The 26823-nt window shown below is 35.6% G+C and overlaps 1 protein-coding gene and 1 pseudogene across 1 annotated transcript; one reads left to right on the top strand and one right to left on the bottom strand.

Moving 5' to 3' along the window:
• The first annotated feature begins 6872 nt into the window (after positions 1 to 6872).
• Positions 6873 to 13675, top strand: LOC101253488 (adenosylhomocysteinase-like; annotated as a pseudogene).
• A 3471-nt stretch (positions 13676 to 17146) lies between these two features.
• LOC138348853 (uncharacterized) lies at positions 17147 to 19720 on the bottom strand. Its single transcript, XM_069298445.1, has 6 exons — positions 19702 to 19720; positions 18746 to 18804; positions 18093 to 18281; positions 17753 to 17926; positions 17507 to 17641; positions 17147 to 17167 (listed from the first exon to the last, which is right to left on the bottom strand). The coding sequence occupies exons 1-6, from the start codon at positions 19718 to 19720 to the stop codon at positions 17147 to 17149; spliced, it is 597 nt and encodes a 198-aa protein (XP_069154546.1).
• Positions 19721 to 26823: the final 7103 nt, after the last annotated feature.

The following is a 26823-nucleotide window of genomic DNA, read 5'->3' as shown; positions in this document are numbered from 1 at the left end:
ATGATGAAGTATGAATATGCATAGTGTTTTAGTGTGGTTATATGAAAGTATTGCTCATATAGGTACACATATAGACTTATGCATTGATATATGAACATGTGTGACATTATGTGTTATCTGAAAGGTTTGCTCACATATATGCATACAGACATGCACATGAATGATGATCTAGTCAATAGAGGAGACTTTAAAGGTGTGATCAAGAGTATCTTAAACTAGATAGTGCTAATACATATGCTATGTCCATGTGAAAGAATCTTCTCACAAGATATAGGTTGATGAATTTTCATCTATGACCTATGAGCTAAGCATAGAAGGGGATGAATATCGTAAGACTATATTTTACAGAGTAAAGTTAATATGACTTTTAATAAAGGTAACTTAGCTTAACACTGATTGAACTTGATTATGAGTATGTGTCCCTTCCCAATAAGGAAAGGTAGGTTACCATAAACCTCACGGGCAGGATAGCCTCATGACCCAACAGGGTGTTAGAGTGATGTTTCCATAAGTGAATTACCATAATGCCCCATCTAGGCATAAAGAGGGTTCTCACATGTACCCCAAGTTCCATTACTATTCTTTCCACATAGGATCTAGAAATGTGACATAATTTAGTATGCTAACATATGTTAATGTTCTACCATGGCTAGGTAAGAATAACATCCATTGGTGTAAGGCTGTACAACACCAAATTCCATGTTTAGCACCCATGGTCTTAGTGTCGGTTAAGGCTATAGTTTCCCTAAAGTAAAATAGAAAGTGGAAGTAAATGAATAGGATCCAAACTAGAAAGACTTAAGGGAGGTTACTTAGGATAGATGGAAGTAATGACCCTATCTAGACATTTCACAAGTAGCTCTTCAGGAAGTCTTAGGAAGGTGACCTAATGTGTATGTTTTATGAGTATGTCTTTATGCATGGCATGGTAGTATTTATCTACTTGTCATGAAGATGTGCATTGTATGAGTGTATGTGATTTGGTCTTATTATTATATACACTATGTGAGTCTTAATGATTATATGATGAAGATTGTTGATATGAATGGAGTTGTCCTTATGTGTTATGTTGATGTATGAAATGCTAAGGTTTGTGGTCTCATGAATGTTCACTAATAATGTATGGGCTTATGGGGCTTCATATGTTAATTGCACTAGTAGACTATGACTGGGGTCATGAACAAGATATCATAATAATGTATAAGAAAAGAAGTAAATATATGTGTAAATTGATGTAGCTTACTGTGATGTTCTTATGGTTTTGACTTAAATGTGTCTTTGATATATTATGCTTATATGATGATATGTGTTGGCTTATGTAGGTTATATGTATGTTTTCTTGTGGCCTTATGGTGATGCATTGCACCAAGTATTATTAGAGGGTTACTTGGGAGGTTAATGAATGAAGAAAAGAATGCTCACTGTTAAGGGAAATTAGTTCACTATAAAGTGACTTCAATTATGTCATAAATTCTATATGCTATCTTATATGATGTTTGGCCTTTGAATATGTCTATATAAAGTATGTGAGTAATATAAATTTAATTGTTTAATGGTTTTATAAAAATTTACTCAAAAAGGCATGAAGTATGATTTCAAGAAAATGTCCCTTTTAAATGCATGTTTTTGCATGGTTGTCATACTTAGTGCATTCTTGTAGTAATCTCATTCTTCTCTACTTTTTACACAAAGTGTAGGTTATGGATGCTTAAAAGGATGTATATGATTGAGGATCTTGATAGATGATTCCCAAGCTCAAGGAAAGGGGTCCTTATGTTCCAAGGATTCCCTACTCATGCCATTACTGTAAATTGTTTAAATATTGTACACTTATGTGTTATGTTTTAATGGTCGTGTCCCTAATATTCTAATGTGTTGAGTCTAAGATGGAAAAGAGATTTAGAGTCTATATATCTATTATGACTTATATTTTATACACACACACACACACACACACACACGCACACGTATATATATATATATATATGTATGTATGTATGTATATATATGAAGTGATGTTTCTAGCATATGATGTGCTATGAAAAGTTTTAAATTTTTCGCTAAATTTAATATGTCAATGCGATGAATGAAAACTATGGTCTTGTATAAGACCTTCAAGAGGTCAAGTAAGCCATGTTATTTATAGGGGTGCTCCCTGGATGTGACATGAGTGTATAATTTTGAGCATCTTACTTTACCAATATTCTATCAACTTCTGATGCAGTTGGTAAGTAGTATACTCTTAAATCTAAACCAGCATCGTATTTTAGAGAATGTAGAAGTTATATAATTGTGGAATATTTATTAGTGATTTTAGGAATATGGAGTATGGATTAGTATTTAATATTTCCAACAGCTTTTGTACAATACCTTCATTCAGTTTGCTTGAACATTCCAATCTATTCCTCAATTCATTTTCACTATCAAAGAAATGTACTTGTAAATTTCTTCTTTTTTCAGTATCTTGTACTAAGTCATCTATAAAGTGATACATTTTTCCTTGAAATCGAAATGTGGATATACCTTTATATTCTTTTGCTAGTTCTTTGTCATAACTAACTTCTAGAGATGTGAATGCAAAAATGTTGTTGTAAGTTTTTATGTAAGTTCGAAACTGTTCAGATTCATTAGTATTCCATAAATATAGATTTCTTAAAGTTGTTGGTGCTTGATGCGAAATATGTCGCACAACACCATTGCCACAACAAAATGTTGGTGGGTCATACTCAGATCTTTTCGCAGTGCAGAATTTACATCGGGGAACATCTTTTAGGGTAGCATAATTTGTTATCGGTTGGATGGTTTCCATGTAATTAACTTTTCTTGAACTACATCCTGCATAATGTAGTTAATTCTTAAAACTAATGTTAGTGGATAAAGATTATGTTAGATTATAACCTATCTAGTTATCTTACCTGTATTAAGAGTTTGCTCATGTGTAGATAATGTGGTGGTGCAGGAGCTAGAACCGATGGAGGCATTATTATTGATGGCTTAGTGTATCCATATGAATATATGAAAGCTTAGACAAACAAAACAACAGACTTATTAAACATAAATACTCGAATGGAAAATATTAGTGTCAATCGGTAAATCATAATGACATTGTTAACATATTGTTGTTTCTAGGAGCTCAAAATCAGTATAGTTGCTTCTGGCAGAGTTGTTAGAGTTTCTCTAATAAGAATGCTAGAGCTCTTTAAAAAGTAGGGAGAAACCGAAAACTGATAAGAAAACTTCCATATGATTTCTTTCTAAAAGAAGTAGGGGGCTTAGCCGTTGTTACAGTTAAAAAAGGTAAATCAAATTCAATTAGGACATCTAATATGAGCAGTTATAAAAGGTAAGCTTACTCCATTTAGAAAATGTATTCATGTTTTCCAGCAAAATACATTGGCAATGTACATATTACATCTTCTTAAATTTTTATCTAGGCATAAACACAATATCCATACTTCCTATAATATTAATATCTAAATTCATGTTTTTGACCTTTTCTTAAATAATCAATAAAATTCAATTCGTATGTAATAATGTGAAATAATTGAAATATGTGTAAAGATAACCGACAAGTGGGAATATTTTTATAAACGAAATGAGAAGTGGGAGAAGAATGGTGGATGATATATGTGTGCACATATAGATGAACCCCTACCAAGGTTGGAAGACTGGGCTGTAGTCATGGCCATGGGCAATTCCTACTTTTTCATATAGAGTTCCTCAAAAGAATTTTTTCTTTGCTAAAATTCTTAATCTTACTGTCAGTCATTCCATTTTTATGAACGGATGATACTTTTTCATAAATATTATTTAATTCAATTTTATCTTTAATATTACGTACTATACTATACTATGCTAGCGTTTGGTCATAGATTTTCTAACATTCTTGGCAATATTACTTGAGTAAAAATTTGGGTGAAATTTCACCATGTGTTTGTCCATAAGATTTGAAAAATATATTTCATGTTTTTAGAAAAATATGATTTATACCCATAAGTTGCAAAAAGTATCAAAACTAAATATAGGTTTGTATTACAAGTCAATTTGATATTCTTTAAAACAATAACAAATAGTGTCCATTAAACTAGAGCAATGTGGTAATTTGGAGTGAGTGCAACAAGCATCATTCCATACATCATGAAGTAGACAAAGCTCATTTTTTTTTTACCTTGAGACAACTTTTCATCATTTTCATCAACAACCAAATCATTATTTAATATTCAGAAATATTTCAACACTATTTTAGTGTTCACGTAAAAAAATATGTAATACAACACAAACAACTACTATAGAGGGTATTTTTTGTAAAAAATAAAAGTTTGGGATAAAAATTTAATTTTTAACAGATCCCAAATAATTTGATTTGGCCCAAATACTAGAAAAAACTAGTATTTGGGAATTTGAGATATTTGCCAAAAATATTTGCCAAGTAATGGCAAATTGTATCGACAAACATTATTTCCAAACTTTTTCCCAAATATTATTTGTCAAATATAAGGTCAAACGGGCCCTATGATATATATATATATATATATATATATATATATATATATATATATATATATATATATATATATATATATATATATATATATATATGACACTAAAATAGAATGACACACATGAAAGTTATGTATTAGATTGTGATAATACTATCGTTATCTCTAGTATGAACAATAAACCAATTATTTGTGGAATTTGAGCCCATCCAAAAATCAATAAATGGCTAATCCACATTAAGTAAAAGATCATGATTTCACTTATACCATCTAATAGTAGCTTATTACTTTGTGTATGATAGATATTTTCCTGTTATTTTTCGAGTTATCTTTCGAGTTATCAGTAACAAGACAACAATTTTCTATCCTTAAACTCTTCAGACACACCCAAATCTTTTATCGATCAAAATGGAGCATAACAGAGTGGCTGGAAAGCTACTACCAAAGGAGATGAAATGTGGAATGAGAGATAAAAAAATCACAATAAAGGATGAAAAAGAACATAGTTGTAGCTGAAGCATTAATTGTAATAACTGCAAATCGTTAACTTCACCCTGCACGCGAAAATAATTGTAGAATGAATTTAGTTTTGCAATTTCTATCTATCAAATATTATCTGTTACACTATAAGCACACTTGTTTTCCTTGTTACCAACATGAAAAAAGATTGTCCAAGTTTCAAATGCAATGTATTATACATTGGATAGATTGGATTGAATTCTATGTGAAAAAATAGTATGTGAGCACATTTAAGTAAAATGAGTAGTGCATACTATAGAAGTAATAGTAGTAGTTTGATATGTCTTCAACAGTAGAAGTTTGGAAGCCTTTTCCATGGCTAAGAAATATGCTAATCTATTCTTACTTTTCTATGACCACAAGTGTGAGTCCTTAAGTTTACTTGGCTTGATAGATCCAAGCTTTTGAGGAGGATACAGAAACATTGAGGGATAAATGTCTAAAGTTTTATAAAGGATGCTGACTGTACACATAAGGCTCTTCATCTTGCTCTATATATTTACCTTCATATCTTATGTTTCATGGAACACTTCATCATTAAATCATTCCTTGTAAAGAGGGATCAACTAAGAAAGAGGAAAACAATTGGTGTCAATACACTCTTTTCCTACATAAAAATAGGAGTTCTGATAAAGAAAGGTTACTGGATATGAGAAAGAAGAACAAAAATGTGAAACAGAAATCGAAAATAGAACACGAAAACCATGGATGTGCTTTCAACTTTCATGACAAGATACACAGAACATCTAAAGACAATACAATCTCTGCTTGACCTAAGATAAAAAGCAATTCAAATTTTCTCGATTTCATCTTCTATACAAATTCGACAAATACACAAAACTTAGAAAGAACTTGATAATCTACCTACTAAAATCAAAGTAGTCATGTTTCTTCAGATAAACAGTTAAACAGAATTGAGTACATGGGTCAATACAAATCAGGAACTATACAGTTATGGAAAATATTTAAAAATAATAATTAATCTCACACAGCTGAAAATAAGTTAATTGATCCACACAAAAGAAAAATATAGCAAAGGCATTTATAGAGAGAGATATGAGGACGAACAAGATTTTTAGGTGCTCAAAGGACTGATCAAGAAATGCAAAGATGAGAGAAATGGTTAGTTATGACGATATAGGACGCAATTTAATATTTTCTAATTTTGGATTCTTTTTAGTTGATTCTATAGTTTCCGGAAGTCCTCTGGCTGTATAGTGAATTTATAATTAGTATTTACTACTCCATGACATGCAACAACATAGAAAGTGTAAACCCACAAGTGCTTTCCAAGAAGCAATGACGGAGCTAGAAATTTATCAAAGGGTGTCCATAAATTACAACTTGTTATATTAAGGGTGTCCAAAATAGGTTATTTAACCATTTTGTATTATTATTTACTTGTATATATGCTAATGTTTTTCCGGCGAAGAGTGTCCAATTGGACACCCTTGATAATGTGTGCCTACACCACTTCCAAGAAGGGGGTGGTGTGCACGAAGCCTTAGGTTGTTTACGACATGCTAGGTTACAAATATTATCACACATGCATGATACTTCTAGGGCTGTATATCAACTCTCTTTAATTTTCATAGGATTCTTATTGCAGGTCATGATTCATGGGATAAGATTGGTGGGTATTAAACTGCTGCCTGTGTCTAGCCATATGAACATTTCTCAACTCTTGGCTCTTGGTTCATAGCAGCACCCTTTGTTGCATTCTGTCTTTCATTAGAACCTTTAACTCGTAGCCAATGAAGCTATGCCTAGTCGCATGAAACTAAGGTTACATTACCCCAGAGTCATGGGCGATCTCAAGAACACGGGAAAGAGGCTAGTTCCTTAAGAAGGTGACCGAATTATACTGCCGCCGTTTTTGCATGGAAAGGGGAAACATTACATGAGTACTGGTGGTGTACATAGAGAGCACTTGATTGGGGTCTAGGTGGTGGACCTGAAGATTGTTGATGATAGTGGTGATGCTACATTGTTGATTCATGAAGGTGTTAATGCCATAGAGGAATACGCGAAAACTAGTAAATTTCCAGATCCTAATTCTACTGATAATGTTGAATTTCAGCTTGTGCTTACAATTATTAAGAATGGATTTAAAAGCAATCCGTTAAAGTATACAAAGATTAAGGAGAGACTTGTTGGTGTATCTGAATAAACTACGACTGGTTTTAAGAGATTGTATCAGATACAGGCTAATGGATCTTTGTTTTCCCTGCCATTAATGTTAATGACTCTGTCACCAAGATCACGGTATCTTTTTATTCTCTGATTATTGTATTATTTCGTTATTGTAATCTATGTTGAGGGTCTATTGGTAGAAACCTCTCTATTTCTACGAGGTAGGTGTAAGATCAGCGTTCAATCAGTGGTGGAGACACATACACCCTTTTATCAGAAATGTACATTGTGTAGCTAGGGTAAAAGTATATATTTTTATGCATATTTAATACGTATTGATACCCTTGACTTGTATGCAGTTTTATTTTTATATTTTGATGATTCTTAGTGGAAATTCTGACTCCGTCACTAAGCCTACCCCCTAGACTGACCCTATGTTGCTCGAATCTTCAAAAGTATTAATGGTTTTGTGTTGGATTCAACAAAATTAGTGTATTCTGGAAAATCCGACATGGGTGCGACATTAAAAATGAAAAGTCTGAGCAACTAAGTGGTCAGACCTTACTTGTTAGATTACACTTAGCATGTTGTTGTTGTTGAGGTTCAATATGAGATCTATATTTATTGTTGAATTTGAGACTTGATCTATAGGTTCATGTTTTGTTGTATCTTTTAACTCATTTGATATGTCGGAGAAATGAATGTTCTATCATTTTATTGAGGTAAATTTGATATTCTTCTTATATATAGCATAAAGTGAACATTTTTCCAATCATTGTATTCTAGTATTCTGTTATAGTTTTGAAGAATCACATCAAGTTAATTGACTGATGGATTTTTTTGCGTTGGTGTGTACACAAGTTCGATAATTTGTATAGATGTCGCCATTCACTGCCCGATGGACTCATGAGGGATACTGATGTTATGATTGCTGGAAAGGTTGCCCTTATTGCCGGTTATGGTGATGTTGGCAATGGTTGTGTTGTTGCAATGAAGCAAGCAGGTGCGAGTGTGATTGTGACTGAGATTGACCCAATCTGTGCTCTCCAAGCTATTATGGAAGGTCTCCAGGTTCTTCCTATCGAGGATCTTGTTTCCGAAATTTATATCTTTGTTACCACAACTGGTAACAAGGTTATCATCATGGTTGATCATATGAGGAAGATGAAGAACAATTCCATTGTCTGCAATATTGGACACTTTGACAATGAAATAGACATGCTTGATCTTGAGACCTACCCTGGACTGAAGAGAATCACAATCAAGCCTCAAACCGACATATGGGCTTTCCTCGACAATAAGAGTGGCATAATTGTCTTAGCTGAGGGTCGTCTCATGAACTTGGGGTGCGATATTAGACATCCCACTTTTGCCATGTCATGCTTTTTCACTAACCAAGTCATTGCTCAGCTTGAGTTGTGGAAGGAGAAGGCAAGTGACAATTATGAGAAGAAGGTACGTTTTCCAAAGCACCTCGATGAGAAGGTTGCTGCCCTTCTGTAAGAATTATTATTAATTATTATTAGTTATTTCTTACTTCTGCTCAAGTTTACTTGAAATCCAAGTAATACCATAATTAGTAATTAACAAGGAATAGATCTGCTCCATAGATTGGTTATTTTATGGACGTACCAGATTAAATCATAACCTCTATAAATTGATCCTCCCTCCACCCATTAGGGTTAATCACATATTCTATAAAATAATTCTATCGCTGACAGTTGTGATAACATAATGTTAGGGCAAGAAGTTAGAAACCAATTTATGACTAACGCTTCTGGTTTTCTCTGTGATGATGTCTTCCTCATCAGGTATGTACTCCTAAAAATCTCTATGTAAAATTATCGTGTTCAAGATCATGATATTATGTATTCAAGTATTTAATCTTACATGTGACATCAGATCCTGAATTGTTTGAACATATAATCTTCATAAATTATATAATCACATCATCCTTGATAGGGTCATAAAGAGTAATTACCGCCCACCATTCCTAAATAAATAAATAATTATGTTTGTTTTAGGTTGCACAAATTCTGAAAATTTTAATTTCTCCCATAATGTAATATTTCTGTTCTCTTTTAGATTGTTCAATAAATTAAAGTGATCGTTAAATTAAGTAATAAATATTATGTGTTTACTTAGTGCAATATAATTTATTAGTCACAAAAGTGGCCAACTAGAAAATTAGTATTTACAAATATAATATTTATGTTCACTTGAGATATGTGGATAAGTAAAATTCATTATTTTTTTTCGCACATTCAATATTCCAAGAGATACTGGGTCTGATTTTTCTACTTGATGCATATATTATGTTTCTATAGTTTGTTAGTCACCAAAGTGACCAAACTAAAATGCTTAAAATTATGCACATGCACAAAATTTTATGATATTATGTGTGTTTTGTATATTTATATAGATTTTTAGTCAGCTAAATGGCCAAACTAGAGAAATTAATGTCTACACATATCATATTTATGATCTCTTGATGCATTTATTATGTTTCTATAGTTTGTTAGTCACTAAAGTGGCAACTAAAATGTTCAAAATTATTCACATGCACAAAAATTTGTGATGTTATGCGTGTTTTGTAATTATATAGCTTGTTAGTCACCACAAACTAGAGAAAATTAACGTTTTCAGATATCATGTTTATGATCGCTGATGCATATATTATGTTTTTATTGTTTGATAGTCACCAAAGTGGACAAACTAAAATATTTAAAATTATTCACATGAACAAAATTCTATGAGATTATGTATGTAGTTGTCTTCAGATAGCTTGTTCGTCAGCAAAGTGGTCAAACTAGTACGCTAAAGAAAAATACGCACTCATAAAGTGGTCATTTATCTGTTAAAGTTAATTAAATGTCTATATTGAAAAAAAAATAGATATATTGACTTCCACTATTGCTAGAACATAAAATTTTTTACCCAAAGGTGAATCTGTCATTGTACAAATAGTGAAAATTATGAGATAATTAATATTTTCAATCAAGCATATATTGTATATCCAAAGATGTCGTAAATGTTTGGTTAAAATTATTTAGTTGTTAATTAAAGATTTTGAAAAATGGCATTTAAATTATTATACTGTGTCGTAGTATCTATCCAAAGGAGAATTACGATGTACTTTTATCATTTTACTGTATTCACATTACTTTTTTTTATATGTGAGCATGCATATCTATTTGCAGTTATTCCTCTTCATTCGCATGCTTGTGTGTTACTGTGTTCAATGAATTGAACTTCTGTGAATGGAATGAACAAGTCCAGTTTTACTTATGTGTGATGGATCGTGACTTTGCCCTACTTAATGACAAATCCACTGCCATTAGTGATAACAACAGTGATGATGAGAAGTCTTTTCATAAATCATGGGAGCGCTCTAACAGACTAAGCTTTATGTTCATGCGAATGATTGTTGCTAACAAATATTAAAGAACTATTCCACTAACAGAAAGTGTCAGGCAATACCTGAAGTTTGTGGAAGAACATTTTTGTTTTGTCGAAAAGTCTCTCGCTAGTATACTAATGGCTGAACTCACGACCATGAAATTTGATGGGTCGCGTAGTATCTAAAATCATATCATTGAGATGACTAACACTGCGACAAGACTTTCGACCTTGGGGATAAAAGTGGATGACACCTTCTTAGTTCAGTATATATGAACTTATTGTCTCTTGAGTATGGACCATTCCAAATTAACTATAACACTATTATGGATAAGTGGGATATTAGTGAATTTTCCAATATGTTTCTCAAGAGGAGTCAAGACTTAAGAAACAAAGAGGTCATTCCATTAACCTCATGGGTCAAGGAGCTCGTAAAGGACTTGAAGTGAAAGACAACATGTTTAAGAAAAAAAATAAAAATATAAAAAGCACCTGCTAAAATTTCACAGGATGTTTATAAGGAACTCAAGGATATGTATGTCGTTTCTATAAAAAGGAAGGACACTTTCAGAAAGATTGCCTGAAATATAAATATTGATTCTAGTGCAACTACTCATGTATCCACTATGTTGTAGGTATTCATTACGATCCAAACTAGAATGAAAAAAAATCTTGTTTATGAGAAATCACATTAAGGCTAAAATTGAAGGCATAGGGACTTATCGTTTAATCTTCGAGACTGGACATCATATTGATCGATTATAGACTCTTTATGTTTCATTAATTTCTAGAAATTTGATTTCTTTTTCAAAACTTGAGGTTTTAGATTTGAGTTGAGTTTGGACATGGTTGTTTCAATTTATATAAGAATACTATTTTTTATGATTCCAGTGTTTCTATTGATGGTTTGTATAGATTGAAATTCGATAATAATTAGATGTAGTTCACTAAATGAAAGTTCTGCTTATTTATAGCATAAATATTTGGGTCACGTGTCAAAGAAAGATTTAAAAAATTATTAGAGAATGATATTTTTCCGAATCTAAATTTTAATGATCTTGATATATGTTTGATTGCATTAAAGGAAAGCAAACCAAGCATATCAAGAACTGTGCCACAATGAACATTCAGCTTCTTAAAATAATACATATTGATATTTGAGGACCCTTTGATGTTCCATCTTTTGGTAAAGAAAGATATTTTATCACCTTTATGGATTATTTACGTTAAGGATTAATCTATTTATTGAAAGAAAAAAAATCTCAAATGGTGGATGCTCTCAAAGTGTATGTTAAAGTGGTTGAAAGACAATTAGATAAGAAACTGAAAATCACTAGGTCAGATAGAGATACTGAATATTATTGAAATTGTAACGAATCAGAACAATGTCTAAGTCCCTTTGCAAAATTCCTTTGGAGTGATGAAGTTGGTGGGAGTGTTTAACTACAAAGTGTGGAAATTAATGAGATAAGGGTAAATATTTCATTTCCAATGAAGTACCTACTTCTGCACCAATCACAGATGTTGTTCCTCTTCTTGAAGAAAACTTTAACAATGTTGAACAACATTTGGGCGAAGCACTTCAAGAAGGAACTAATTTACAAGTATCTGGCGCAAATAAACCACAAGCAATACCATAAAGAAAATTTGTCATTATGTATTTATTGCAAGAGACAGATTTTTACATTGAAATTAATAAAGATTTGATTTCATTTTCACCAGCAAGAGAAAAACAATGAGTCTGATATATGGATTGATGTCATTAATGAATATTTAAAATCCATAATAATACAACAAATTTTGGGATCTCGTTCAATTACCAGAAAGTTCTAAAACAATCCAGTGTAGATGTGTTTGTAAGACCAAACGTAAAGTCAGACTTGTTGTCAATTAATACAATAAAAAAAGAGGCATTGATTATAAATAGACCTTTTCACCGGTCTTAAAGAAAGACTCATTAAAAATTGTTTTGGCTTTGGTAGCTCATTATGAATTAGAGTTATACCAAATGAATGTCAAAACTGTCTTTCTTAATGTAGACCTCGAATGAGGATGCTTATATGGACTAACCAAAGGGTTTTGAAATTAAAGGAAAAGATCAAATAGTGTGTAAACTAAAGAAGTCAACATATGGACTAAAACAAGTCTCACGACAATGGTATATAAAGTTTAATGATACCATAACATTTTTTGGATTTACGGAAATCACTGTTGATCCTTGTATATACCTAAAGATCAGCGGGAGTAAGTTTACATTTTCAGTCCTGTATGATGATGACATTTTACTTGTTGCTAATGAGTTATGCATAACTATGTATGAACTTTGAAATGAAATGGAAGATATGGGGATAAAAATATTCCATGATTGTAGGGATAGAAATATTCCATGATAGATCATAAGCATTATTGTGGACCGTAATGTTATATGTTTTTATAGCTTATTAACCTAGTATGATAAGTTGCTAATGTAGTACTATATGGAAGGAAGTGTGTATCTTAAAATTTATATACAACCCCCATAACTCGAATCAGTAGTTTGTTATATTGTGGTATGCATGATGGACATTATAGAAGATCTATTGCATGTGCAACTAATGTTTATTAAATATCAAAGATATATGGTTATTGGTCCAAGTTGGAGAATATAAGAATTATTATTAATTATTTCTTACTTATGGACAAAGTTTACTTGTAATCCAAGTAATACCATAATTAGTATTTAAACAAGGAATAGATCTCGTCCGTACATTGGTTACTTGATGGACGTACTAGATTAAATAATAAACTCTATATATTGGTCCTCCCTCCACCCATTAGGGTTAATCACATATTCTCCCCATCGCTGACGGTTGTGATAATATAAAGATAGGGCAAGGAGGTATAACCCAAGTTATGGCTAACACTTTCGCTTTTCTCTGTGATCATGTCTTCCTCATCAGGTATGTAATCCTAACAATATCTATGTAAGAATATTGTGTTCAATATCATGATATTATGTATTCAAGTATTTAATATTACATTTTCATCTCGGACAACTCGGAGTCAAGATCACTAAGCTCTCCAAGGATTAAGCTGATTACATTAGAGTACCAGTTGTCACATTCGGGTTTACCCCCCAGACATAACCAGCGTCGTAGTCCTTTTCAAGGACTAGGACTAGCCTCTTAGTTACATGTCATTAAATTCATAGGTTGAAAATGCGGAAAAATTTAAAACTTTCATTATTACAACTAGGAGGCTTACATAGACCTCTACATACACATAATATATAATCATATCGAGTATTTATAGATCCTTCGTATACGAAGGTTACATAGCCTTCTACTTTTATTGCACATACATATATATAAAATATAAAAGTAGTCCCAACAATTGTCTCATCTCATACTATCTAAAAGATTATCACAATATTGGCATATCCCTTACATCAATCCAAAAAGACCACATATAGGTCATAGAAAGTATAATACTCAATAGAAAAATGAAAGAAACGAAAGCGTCTTTAAGCTCACAACAAGTCTGTAAGATAGATGGTGGCATTTCCCTCGGAAGTTAACGACTTACCCCACTTAGATGAAATGAAGAATCCAAGCCCTCAACAATGTTGCGTTTCAACTTCAACGACCGAAACCTAAAATGTTTGGGAAAAGGGAAGAAAATGGGGTTAGTATTCTACATGTACTAAATATGAGACCTTATGCACATATACAAGGAAAAACATGCTAATAGGGCACTATTAGTCAAAACATGTCATTTTAACCCTTTAGGAACCTAGTGGAAAGTCAAACAGTCATATCAACCAACCAAACATGCTTACTATCTCAACAGGTAATGCTTATCCCATAATACTTGAAACGGTGATTTACTACTACCCTATCATCAAGTAATAATATCACAAGAATGAATAAGTCAATCATATCATAATAAGCAAGACAACTACTCATTAATCCTTTTCAAGTCAACAAGTGAAATGACCAAGCAAAGCTCCATAACCTCACTCAATCAAATATCCTCAACAAGAAACCATGACCAATGTCCAACTTTACATCACATACCATTTAGGTTTACATTTTATAATATATTAACATTATAACCCAAGGCATACTCATAAGTGAACTAATCAACATATAGTATCAACAATGTGCCAAAGTGTCACGACCCAACCCGATGGGCCGTGACTAGTGCCCGTTTTGGACACTCACATACAAACCTGCAAGTATAACAAACTTAAACTATGACTATATGGAATTTAATCAAATCAAGACAACCCCAATGCCATATATATATATATATATATATATATATATATATATATATATATATATATATATATATATATATATATATATATATATATATATATATATATATATATATTATGGACCTATCTCATAAGGAGTCATAACCATTCAATCGTAACAACATACGCGAGCCGAAAAGGCCGCCACTATCCAAAGCATAATAGCATACGCAGGCCGCATACGCAGGCCGACAAGGCTGCCACTACACAATACACAATAATGTACGCAGCCGATAAGGCTGCCCCTATACAAGCGGACATCCTAAAAAAACCATGTCCAGACCATTATTTAAAAAGTATATATACAACCCACATAATGTTTATAGACCTCTAAGAGTATAGTAGTGAAACTCGACGGGACAGGGCCCCTCCATACCCATAGACAAGCAAAAGACTACACAAAAACTTATGTACCAAAATGACTGGGCTCTGAAAAAGTGGAGCTCCCCCAATCAGTAGACGAGATATCCTAGGCGGGAGGATCACCGAGGAAAGGGGGGTCAGTACGGTTAATGTACTAAGTATGTAAAGCATAAGGTAAAGATGATAGGATACCAATATGGTAAGTCGAAACAAAATGTCGCTACACATGTACCCTTTTAAGTGAAAATCATGTATATCTTTAACATATAAGGTGCCCAGTTTCCCTAGTGAGGGGATCGGCAAAATAATCATCATTTCATCTCCATCATCATCATCATCATACCCATCCTCATCACCAATCATATATATAATATACATACCCGGCCCTCTAGTGATGGACTCGGTGACATATGCAAGAAACTCCGCACGAACATTACCTGGCCTGGGACTCGGTGAAATGATAAATGACTTTATGCACGAGCAGAATATTATGAGCAACCATAGGCAATTAAAATCATTTCTTATAACTCAATAGAACAATCAACATGAACCAGCAAGGAGTATTACCAAAGATTAACGTTTTATCAAGATTATGAACCTTTAATACGATAAGGAAACGTGAAATATCAATGACTCTAAGAAGTACTACCATAGATATGTGAAATCATTAAGCCTTAGACATAGCCAATATATAGAGGAATAGTTGTGGAAGGAAGAATATAAGTCACCTAGACGCTCTAGAAGTAAGTATCAAACATGTCCGTTATTCGCTCATTTTTAAAAGTCATGCCAAACATAGAAAGAAGGGGTACGTTACATACCGTATAGTCGAGCCGCACGTCCAATATTTACTGCTCAAGCTATTAATCTATAACAAGCAACAATCATGCCGCAATTAGATAAACGTCGCGCATTACTACTTATTGTAAGCTAGCTAATAATCTAACGAAAATCCGGCAGCACTTCCCCTATTTTCCTTACTTCGTTCCGATCCGACAACAACCCAAATTATCCACAGCAATACCAATAACACATATAACCCAATGAATCATATTTAACAGCCCCCTCCCCCAAAACATGTCCATCTCGGCCACCATAGTAACGAAGCAACGACACACCGAGCGATAATTCGTTTATAATTCGCAACACATCTAACTTATTGTATTCATCCTTTGGAGCATATATCCAGAATCACATTTAACATATACATAACGCCAAAACAGAATTTCTCGTAGTTTGCTTTAATCAAAACAGCCCAAGCACTAACACGACACCACTAATAATCTGATTATGGTTTCGTTCATACTTAGCACATTCAATAACTAAAACAAACTTCCTAAGATACTGGTCACGCCCCCTTCTTAACACTAATGGCTAATTAACAAAGGCATTCTAAGGAATTAACACACCAAGCAAAGAGATTACTAACCAAAATCTTTGCAGCTGCTGGCCAAGAGTTGCATGGTTGGTTTTCTCCATTTCCATGGCTTCCTAAGCCAAGAGGTGAAGAAGATGATATGTTGCAATGCATTTTACCACCTCATTTATAATATGAAGTGGAGGCAGCCTCCTCTACACGTGTCCCACTAAGGCCAGCTCCCAATCTGATCCCTTTTAATTTGCCTTGAGTGGTGGGCCCCACTTGATTAATTCAATCCTAATCAACCACTAATTAATCCCTCACTTAAAGTTAATGGCACTTACATTAACCAAATCATACTTATAATACATTTGGAATTAAAATCCTTGCCTAATATTTCTTTAATCACTTGGAACTTAAAATAAAATCTCATTCCCCGGACTTACATCTACTAGTTCATGACGCGCACTACGTATAAAAATATGAGGCATAACATCCTTTCCCTCTAAGGAACAGTTGTCCTCGAATGTTAAGTTAGCGTCTTACAAAAAATAAAGTTCCAGCGAGGTCTCTCTAACAGTTATACCTATCAACCTGCATTCCGTAACTTACAGATGCCTCACAGAGTCACAACTTACTTCATAACCTCGTTTATCAATCAATATATTCAAGCTAGGAATTGAATTACTTGAAGGTACGGGGAACAAGTAAGGATACTTATTCTTCATTTCTTCTTCCACTTCTTAACTCATTTCCTCCATATTATTATTTTCCACAACACTTTGACGGAAGCCACATCCTTAGTACATAACCTTCTAACCTGGCGATCAAGTATAGCTACGGGTTTCTCCTCATATGACAACTCCTCTGTTACCTGAACATCATCTACAGGGAATACTTACGTAGCATCGATACATGGAAGACTGGATGTACCGCCTCCAAATCAGATGGTAGATCCAACTCATAGGCAACCTTGCCTATCGTACGAACAATCTTATAAGGCCCAATGTATCTTGGACTGAGCTTCCCCTTCCTGCCGAATCTCATCATACCCTTCATGGGTGATACCTTCAGGAATACCCAGTCACCAATTTGAAACTCCAAATCTCGATGCCGATTATCTGCATATGACTTATGTCGATTCTAGACTGCTAATAATCTTTCTTGAATAAGCTTCACCTTGTCAACAACTTGCTGAATCATATCCGGGCCTATTAACTTAGTCTCGCCAACATCAAACCAACCAATAGGTGACCTGCACTTCCTCCCATATAAGGCCTCGTACGGTGCCATTTGGATACTAGAATGGTAGCTATTATTATAGGCAAACTCAATGAGTGGCAAGTGGTCATCCTAGCTATTTTTAAAGTCATTAATACAGGCCCACAACAGATCTTCTAAATGCTATGCTAAGGTTCACATGTGTCCCCAATCCCTTCTGAAACGATCTCCAAAAGTTGGCTGTAAATTGAGCTCCCCTGTCTGATATAATGGATGTGGGAACCCCATGAAGTCTCACTATCTCCCTGACATACAACCTCGCATAATCTTCAGCCGAATAAGTAGTCCTAACTGGATGAAAATGGGTCGATTTCGTCAGCCTATCTACAATAACCCATATAGAGTCATACTTCCGTTGAGTGCGAGGTAAGCCTGTAATGAACACCATATTAATCATATCCCATTTCCAAGTCGGGATCTCTATTTCCTGTAATAGTTCACAGGGTTTTTGATGTTCAACTTGACTTGTTGACAATTCGGGCACTGAGCAACAAACTATGCTATATCCTTTTTCATGCCATCCCACCAGTATAAGCATCTGAGGTCATGATACAAATTCATTGAACCTGGGAGAATAGAATAACGGGCAGAGTGTGCCTCTCCCATAACCTGCAATCATAGCCCCGCAATATCGGGTACACACAATCTTCCTTCATATCGTAACAGTCCGTCAGGTGTAACCTTAAATGGGGTTTTTTCCTTTTGAAGAGCTGCATCTCTATATTGTGCCAGAATAGGGTCCTCGTATTGGTGTCTCTTTAACTCAGCTATGATTGAGGACTCAACAACCTCTCGAATAGAAACTCCACTATCTTCTGAATTATCTAGACGAACTCCAAGGCTGGATAGCCGCTGAATCTCCCGAACCATCTCCCTCCTTTATTGTTGTACATCTGTCAAGCTACCCATGGACTTACGGCTAAGAGCATCAGCTACAACATTCGCTTTCCCTGGATGATATAAAATATCAACGTCATAATCCTTTAGCAACTCTAATTACCGCCTCTTCGTAAGTTCAACTCCTTCTGTTTAAAGATATATTGGAGACTCTTATGATCTGTATAGATGTCCACATGGACACCATATAAATAATGCCACCATATCTTCAAGGCATGAACCATGACTGCTAACTCCAGATCGTGAGTAGGATAGTTCTTTTCATGCTTCCTAAGCTGTCGGGAGGCATAGGCTATAACTTTGCCATGCTGCATCAAGACACATCCTAGCCCAACACCTGAAGCATCACAATAAATAACATAGCCGTCTTGTCCCTCCGAAAGAGTTAGGAATGGAGTTGTAGTTAATTTTTCTTTCAATAGTTGAAAGCTTCGCTCACAAGCATCATTTCGCTGGAACTTGGCTGCCTTTTGTGTTAGCCTTGTCAAAGGCGCTGAAATTGAGGCAAACTTTTCTATGAATCTCCTGTAATATCCTGCTAACCCCAGAAAGCTGCGTACCTCAGTAGTAGTCGTAGGTCTGGGCCAAGTCTTTACCGCCTCAATCTTCTGCGTGTCTACCCTAATATCATCAGCTCAAATAATATGCCCCAAGAATGCCACTAAAGTCAACCAGAACTCGCACTTAGAAAACTTCGCATACAACTTCTGGTGCTGAAGCACCCTAAGTACCGTCCTTAAATGGTCTGCATGCTCCTCTTCTGAACGTGAATAGACCAGAATATCGTCTATAAATACAATAACAAACATATCAAGGAATGGTTTAAATACTCGATTCATTAAATCCATAAACATTGTTGGAGCATTAGTAAGCCCAAAAGACAGCACTCTAAACTCATAATGCCTGTATCGGGTCCGAAATGTCGTCTTTGGAATATCGGCCTCCCTTACCTGCACCTGATGATAACATGACCGTAAGTCTATCTTTGAAAAACACTTAGCACCCTACAACTTGTCAAATAGATCGTCAATCCTTTGGAGGGGATACCTGTTCTTTACTGTTACTTTGTTTAGCTGCCTATAATCAATACACATCCGCAGTGACCCATCATTCTTCCCCACAAAAACTACCGGTGCTCCCCAAGTTGACGTACAAGTCTTGATAAAGCCCTTTTCTAGAAAATCTCTCAATTTCTCTTTCAATTCTTTCAACTCAGCAGGTGCCATTCTATAAGGAGGTATATATATAGGCTGGGTATCTGGCAGTACATCTATAGTAAAGTCTATCTCTCGTTCTGGGGTAAGGCTTGGAAGTTCCTCTGGGAATACATCGGGAAATTCATTAACTACCGGGACTAATTGAAGAGTCGATGCCTCTGCCTTTATGTCATGCACCCGAACCAGATAATAAATATAGCCTTTTCTAACCATCTTCCCGCCCTTAAGGTATGAAATGAACTTACCTTTTGGCGATACTGTACTCTTCTTCCACTCTATAATTGGTTCCCCTGAAAATTGAAATCGAACTATCTTTCCTCTGCAATCAACATTAGCATAACAAGCAGCCAACCAATCCATGCCCATGATAATATCAAACTCAATCATATTTAACTCTATTAGATCTGCTACGGTACGATGACTATATATAACCACTAAACAATTCTTATATACTCGCGTAGCTATGACAGAATCTCCTACAGGTGTAGCTACCTCAAATGGTTCTATCAACTTAGACTCTATTCCGATCCTACTAGCAACGAAGGGGAACATGGGTCTATCAATGCATACACACTTCAGGAGATTAGTGATAATATACATGTGATCAGATTAGGTGACGCGTCCTGATCCTTCCTACTAGTCAAAGCATATATACGGTTCGAGGGACCGCTAGAACTGGAAGCTCCACCACAGCCTGTTGACGCCTGAATACCCTGCCCCGTAGGGTGCATAGCAACAGAAGAAGATGAACCAGTAACAGACCTAGTAGGCTGTGCCATAACACCTGTACTACCTCTAAGGTGACACTCCCTCATAGTATGACCCTGACGGCCGCAAGAAAAACACGCACATGTAGACCAACGACATTTCACAGGATGGGACCTACCACAGCGAGAACACCGAGGCAATGGTGGCCTTGACTGGCTCAAACCCCTGCCCATCTGTGAACCTGACACCCTAGAGCTTTGACCAGCTTCCGAATATCCCGTACGATTGAACCCCCTACCCATGAAACGTGAGGGTGCACTCTGCGCTGGATGGGAAGAAAATCTAACATGCTGCTGAGACTGTCTGCCTCTAAACTCGTCAGGATAAACTGCTGATCTAGCCCTCTTATGCGGGCCTCTATTATAATCTCTATCTGGCTTATGCCCCCGATGTCGATCCTCTACTCCCTATGCATATGCCTGCACCCGAGCAATGTCCATACCTGGCTAAAGAGTCACTACCATACAACCGTCAATCAGATAACGATCCAATCCCATCACATAACGATGTACCTTGTGTGCCATATCAGCCACAATAGTAGGCGCATTCCTAGCCAATGAATAAAACTCAAGGCTATACTCTCGAATGCTCCTGCCATTCTGCCTCAAACGCAAGAATCTATGAACTCTAGCTCACTTCAACTCTGGAGGCAGGAAGTGGCCCTGGAAAGCCTCCACAAATTCATCCCATACCGCTGGAGGAGCACCTTCACCTCTAGATAACTCCCAAGACTCATACCAATTAATAGCTACATCCCGCAAATGATACGTAGCCAACTCAACAGACTCAGTCTTCGAAGCCTTGATTATCCTCAATGTACGCTGCATCTGACGAATAAACTCTTGCGGATCATCCTGGGGCCTTGACCCAAAGAACTTTGGATGATTACAACTTAAGAAGTCACGGTCCCTTAATCTATAAGATTTGTCCACGTGATCAACTCCTAGTCCATGCCTGCGATTCTGACCTGCCACTAATCTAGTCAGCAACTGAACCGCATCTCTCATGTCCCTATCCTCTGTCCCTGATTGAGGAGGTTGAGGTTCAGGTACTGGGGCCTCGGGGGCTGGTGGTGGTGGCCCCCAAACTAGAGCTGCTACTGCTCTAAGCTTCTCTGGCGGTGGCGGTGTAGCAGAGCTCTCCGACTGGAGCACAATACCAGACATAGACTTGGCACGGGCGCTAGTAACTATCCGGGTTTGACTAGTACCTTCTGCTACCGATTTGCCCTTTTGGGCGGCTGTCGCTTTCTTTGGAGGCATAGCTGAAAACAGAGGGATTCGTTAGAGAGGAATTATCCAGTTAATATAGCTGTATCGCACGATCTAGAATAAGAACAGAGGATGACATCCGAAATGTCCTATAGCTTCCTATTTATAGATGTGGTGCACAACACACCGATAAACAAGACTCTACTAGACAGGGTCTGTATACACTTGCGAGGAAGAACCGCTCTGATACTACTTTTTCTCACGACCCAACCCGATGGGCGGTGACTAGTGCCTGTTTTGGACACTCACATACAAACCTTCAAGTATAACAAACTGAAACTACGACTATATAGAGTTTAATCAAATCAAGACAACCCCAATGCTATATATATATATATATATATATATATATATATATATATATATAATGGACAAGTCTCATAAGGAGTCATAACCATTCAACCGTAACAACATACGCGAGCCCACAAGGCCACCACTATCCAAAGCATAAGAGCAGACGCAAGCCGACAAGGCTGCCACTACACAATACACAATGATGTACGCAGCCGACAAGGCTGCCTCTATACAAGCGGACATCCCAAACAAACCATGTCCAGAGCATTATCCAAAACGTATATATACAACCCACATAATGTCTACAGACCTCTAAGAGTATAGTAGTGAAACTCGACGGGACAGAGTCCCTCCATACCCATAGACAAGCAAAAGACTACACAAAAAGTTATGTACCAAACGACTGGCTCCGAAACAGTGGAGCTCACCCAATCAGCAGACTAGATATGCTAGGCGGGAGGATCACCGAACTGTGCGTCTACACATGCGGGCATGAAACGCAGCCCCCCCCCTCCCGAGGAAAGGGGGGTCAGTACGGACAATGTACTGAGTATGTAAAGCATAAGGTAAAGATGACAGGATACAGATATGGTAAGTCGAAACAAAATGTCGCTACACATGTACCCTTTTAAGTGAAAATCATGCATATCTTTAACATATAAGGTGCCAAGCTTTCCTAGTAAGGGGCTCGGCAAAATAATCATCACATCATCTCCATAATCATCATCATCATAAAAATCCTCATCACCAATAATATATATAATATACATACCGACCCTCTAGTAAGGGACTCGATGACATATGCAAGAAACTTCGCACGAACATTACCCGGCCCGGGACTCGGTGAAATGATAAATGACTTTATGCACGAGTAAAATATTATGAGCAACCATATGTAATTAAAATCATTTCTTTTAACTCAATAGAACAATATAACGTGAACCAGCAAGGAGTATTACCAAAGATTAACGTTTTATCAAGATTATGAACCTTTAATACGATATGAAAACGTAAAATCTCAATGACTCTAAGAAGTACTACCATAGATATGAGAAATCATTAAGCCTTAGACATAGCCGATATATCAAGGAATAGTTGTGGAAGAAAGAATATACGTCTCCTAAACGCTCTAGACGTAAGTATCAAACCTGTCCGTTATTCGCTCATTTTTAAAAGTCATGCCAAACAAAGAAAGAAGAGGTAGCGTTACATACCGTATAGTCGAGCCGCACGTCCAATATTACTGCTCAAGCTATTAACCTATAACAAGCAACAATCGTGTCGCAATTAGATAAACGTCGCGCTTTACAACTTATTGTAAGCTAGCTAATAATTTAACAAAAATTGGCAGCACTTCCCCTATTTTTCTTACTTCGTCCCAATCCGAAAATAACCCAAATTACCCACAACAATACCAAAAACACATATAACCCAACGAATAATACTAAACAGCCCCCTCCCCCAAAACAGTTCCATCTCGGCAACCATAGTAACGAAGCAACGACACACCGAGTGATAATTAATTTTATAATTCGCAACACATCTACCTTATCGTATTCATCCTTTGGAGTATATATCCATAATCACATTTAACATATACATAACGCCAAAACAGAATTTCCCACAGTTTGCTTTAATCAAAACAGCCCAAGCACTAACACGACACCACGAATAATCCGGTTATGGTTTCGTTCATACTTAGCACATTCAATAACTAAAACAAACTTCCTAAGCTACTGGTCACGCCCCCTTCTTAACATTAATTGCTAATTAACAAAGGCATTCTAAGGAATCAACACACCAAGCAAAGAGATTACTAACAAAATTCTTTGCAGCTGCTGGCCAAGAGTTGCATGGTTGGTTTTCTCCATTTCCATGGCTGCGTAAGCCAAGAGGTCAAGAAGATGATATGTTGCAATGCATTTTAGCACCTGATTTATAATATGAAGTGGAGGCAGCCCACTCTACACGTGTCCCACTAAGGCCAACTCCCAATCTGATCCCTTTTAATTTGCCTTGAGTGGTGGGGCCCACTAGATTAATTTAATCCTAATCAACCAGTAATTTATCCCTCACTTAAAGTTAATGGAACTTACATTAACCAAATCATACTTAATAATACATTTGGAATTAAAATCCTTGCCTAATAATTATTTAATCACTTGGAACTTAAAATAAAATCTCATTCTCCGAACTTACATCTACTATTTCATGACGCGCAGTACGTATAAAAATACGAGGAATAACACAAAGTCATCATATACATATCATATACAACCATAACATAAACATATGTAAGAAAATTTTCCTACGACTACCCTCAACTCTAACTAGTGCAATGTTTAGGTAGAGTCTCATGCCCCTACCTAGATTAAGCTAGAACTCTTAGGTTATCCAAGTTAGAGTTCAAGTCCTTTAATTAATTTACCCATTTGGGAACATCTTTACCTAACTGACATAGACTACATGATCTATTATGGAATCCGGTGTTATAACCCTACACCGAAAGAAGGAGTTTACTTTTAAAGGTAGTACCACAACATGAAATATAGTACCTACGTGGATCCACTAGCTAGTATTCCTATGAGGGGAAACATAGTTCAAGAAATAGGAGATATAATTGAGACCATCTAATATCAAGAGTAATGTAGTGATCCTACCTTCCCTAGGTGGGAAGGAACACTCCTCAATCTAGTTCACTTGGTGCTAATCTAGAGTCCCTTTTTAAAATGTCTCTAAGCCTTTAATTATCAACCATTGCTTAGTTCAGTTCATAGAGTTTATAACTTGTATAATCATCATTATCAATAGCTAATAATTGTATGAGTTTAAGTCCTTTCATCACAATTCATATAAATGAGGTTAACACATTAGCATTTCATAGCGTATCAAGTCACATTGATAGTTTTCACCATCCTTATATCACATACACCTTAATAAACCTAACAACATATTCAAGACATTTCAATTCAACAACATACAACCCTATCATCCTAGTATAAGGTATACTTCAGTGTAAGATCAGGACTTTAATCACAATTGGAAGTAAAGATAGAGATACTAAGACTTACATAGTCTTCCTTATAGTTCATCATCAAGGTCTTACCATCAACCCATAACTCAATTCAATTAGGGAAGTAACATCATCACACAATGATAATTAATAAGATAACAAGGCCAATTGCATCTCTATAACACAATTCAACACTCGATCATATATTAAGACAAGATACACAGGCTAATTTCACAATATACTTTATAACCTAAATCACATATCAAGAACTAATATTTTAGGCCTATAATTAATCTTAGTTTATTCATAATAACACCATAGGAAATCAACCCAATGAATAACCAAGACAATTGAATAATCACAATACAGTATAGATCAAGATCACAATCTAGGGTTAGGGATTGAGGATCATGTTTTTCAATTTATACCAAACCATCAACAATTACCATAAACAAGTTAATTGAATGTTAATATATTCAATATAACCTCAATAAATCATCAACAACTCAATTCATAACTTCAATTTCATAATTGAATGAAACCCATAAGAAAAATCAACTTTTGAAATCCATTTTAAAGGAATCCTTTGAGGATAAAGTCTCAAAGGTGAATTAGATCCCGTAACTTAATGTTTGACAACAATTAGATGATGGATTTTTCTCTTTCCATCCCCAAAACTCTTATCCTTGCTAGTATTAAATGATCAGTTCAAGTAGAGAGAGAAAGAACAATAAAAGGAAGAGAGTTTGTATTTGAGAATTGTCTTAGATTAATGAGGGTTGGGAGTATTTATATTGGGTATTAAATCAACTTAATTAGACTCCCTTAACCCCTAACTAATTAAATAAAACTACCTTAAATTAACCAGAAAACTCAAACTCACAGACGAGAGCCCGAACAACGGGCCATTTGTGAGTCGACAGACCCTTTCGCTCTCGTCCTTCACTCCGTCGATGAGTTCTGAGACTGCGCAGGTGAAGGTCCTCTTCATCATGGCTAAGTATGGTACAATGGTGGCATCGACACACTGTTTGATCACACATGGCCCGTCTTTTGCGCCGTCGATGCACACTGCCAGACAATGGTTCTTCAAACGCTAGGGTCCTTCTCAAGGGCCCTTGGTTGATCCTTGGGGATTCGTACCTGAACGTTTTGACCATGGAACAACCTAAACACCTATTATATACCCTTCCATTAATTTTCGTACATTTTCGACTCCTAAAAGTTAGTAAAATATGCTTAGGCATGCTAATATCCCTTTGAACCAACTTACCGGACGTCATTGACGTTCTTGGACATTTTGGTTCTTAGACTTTCTAAATGACCTATATTAATTTATAAAGGACTTAAAAACATTACTTTGACCTTATGAAAACTATGTTAGGCATTACAACAGTTTTGAATTGTTAAGATGTTACATTATCCCCCCTTAGGAACATTCATCCCTGATTGACACCAAAACTCTTTTGAAGGAAGAAATAGTCTCAACACTAGCAGCCCAACCAATCA

Source organism: Solanum lycopersicum, chromosome 5 (assembly GCF_036512215.1).
Source record: "Solanum lycopersicum chromosome 5, SLM_r2.1".
Lineage (NCBI taxonomy): Eukaryota > Viridiplantae > Streptophyta > Magnoliopsida > Solanales > Solanaceae > Solanum > Solanum lycopersicum.
The sequence above is the reverse complement of the archived record's forward strand: the minus strand, read 5'-3'. Positions and strand labels throughout refer to the sequence as shown.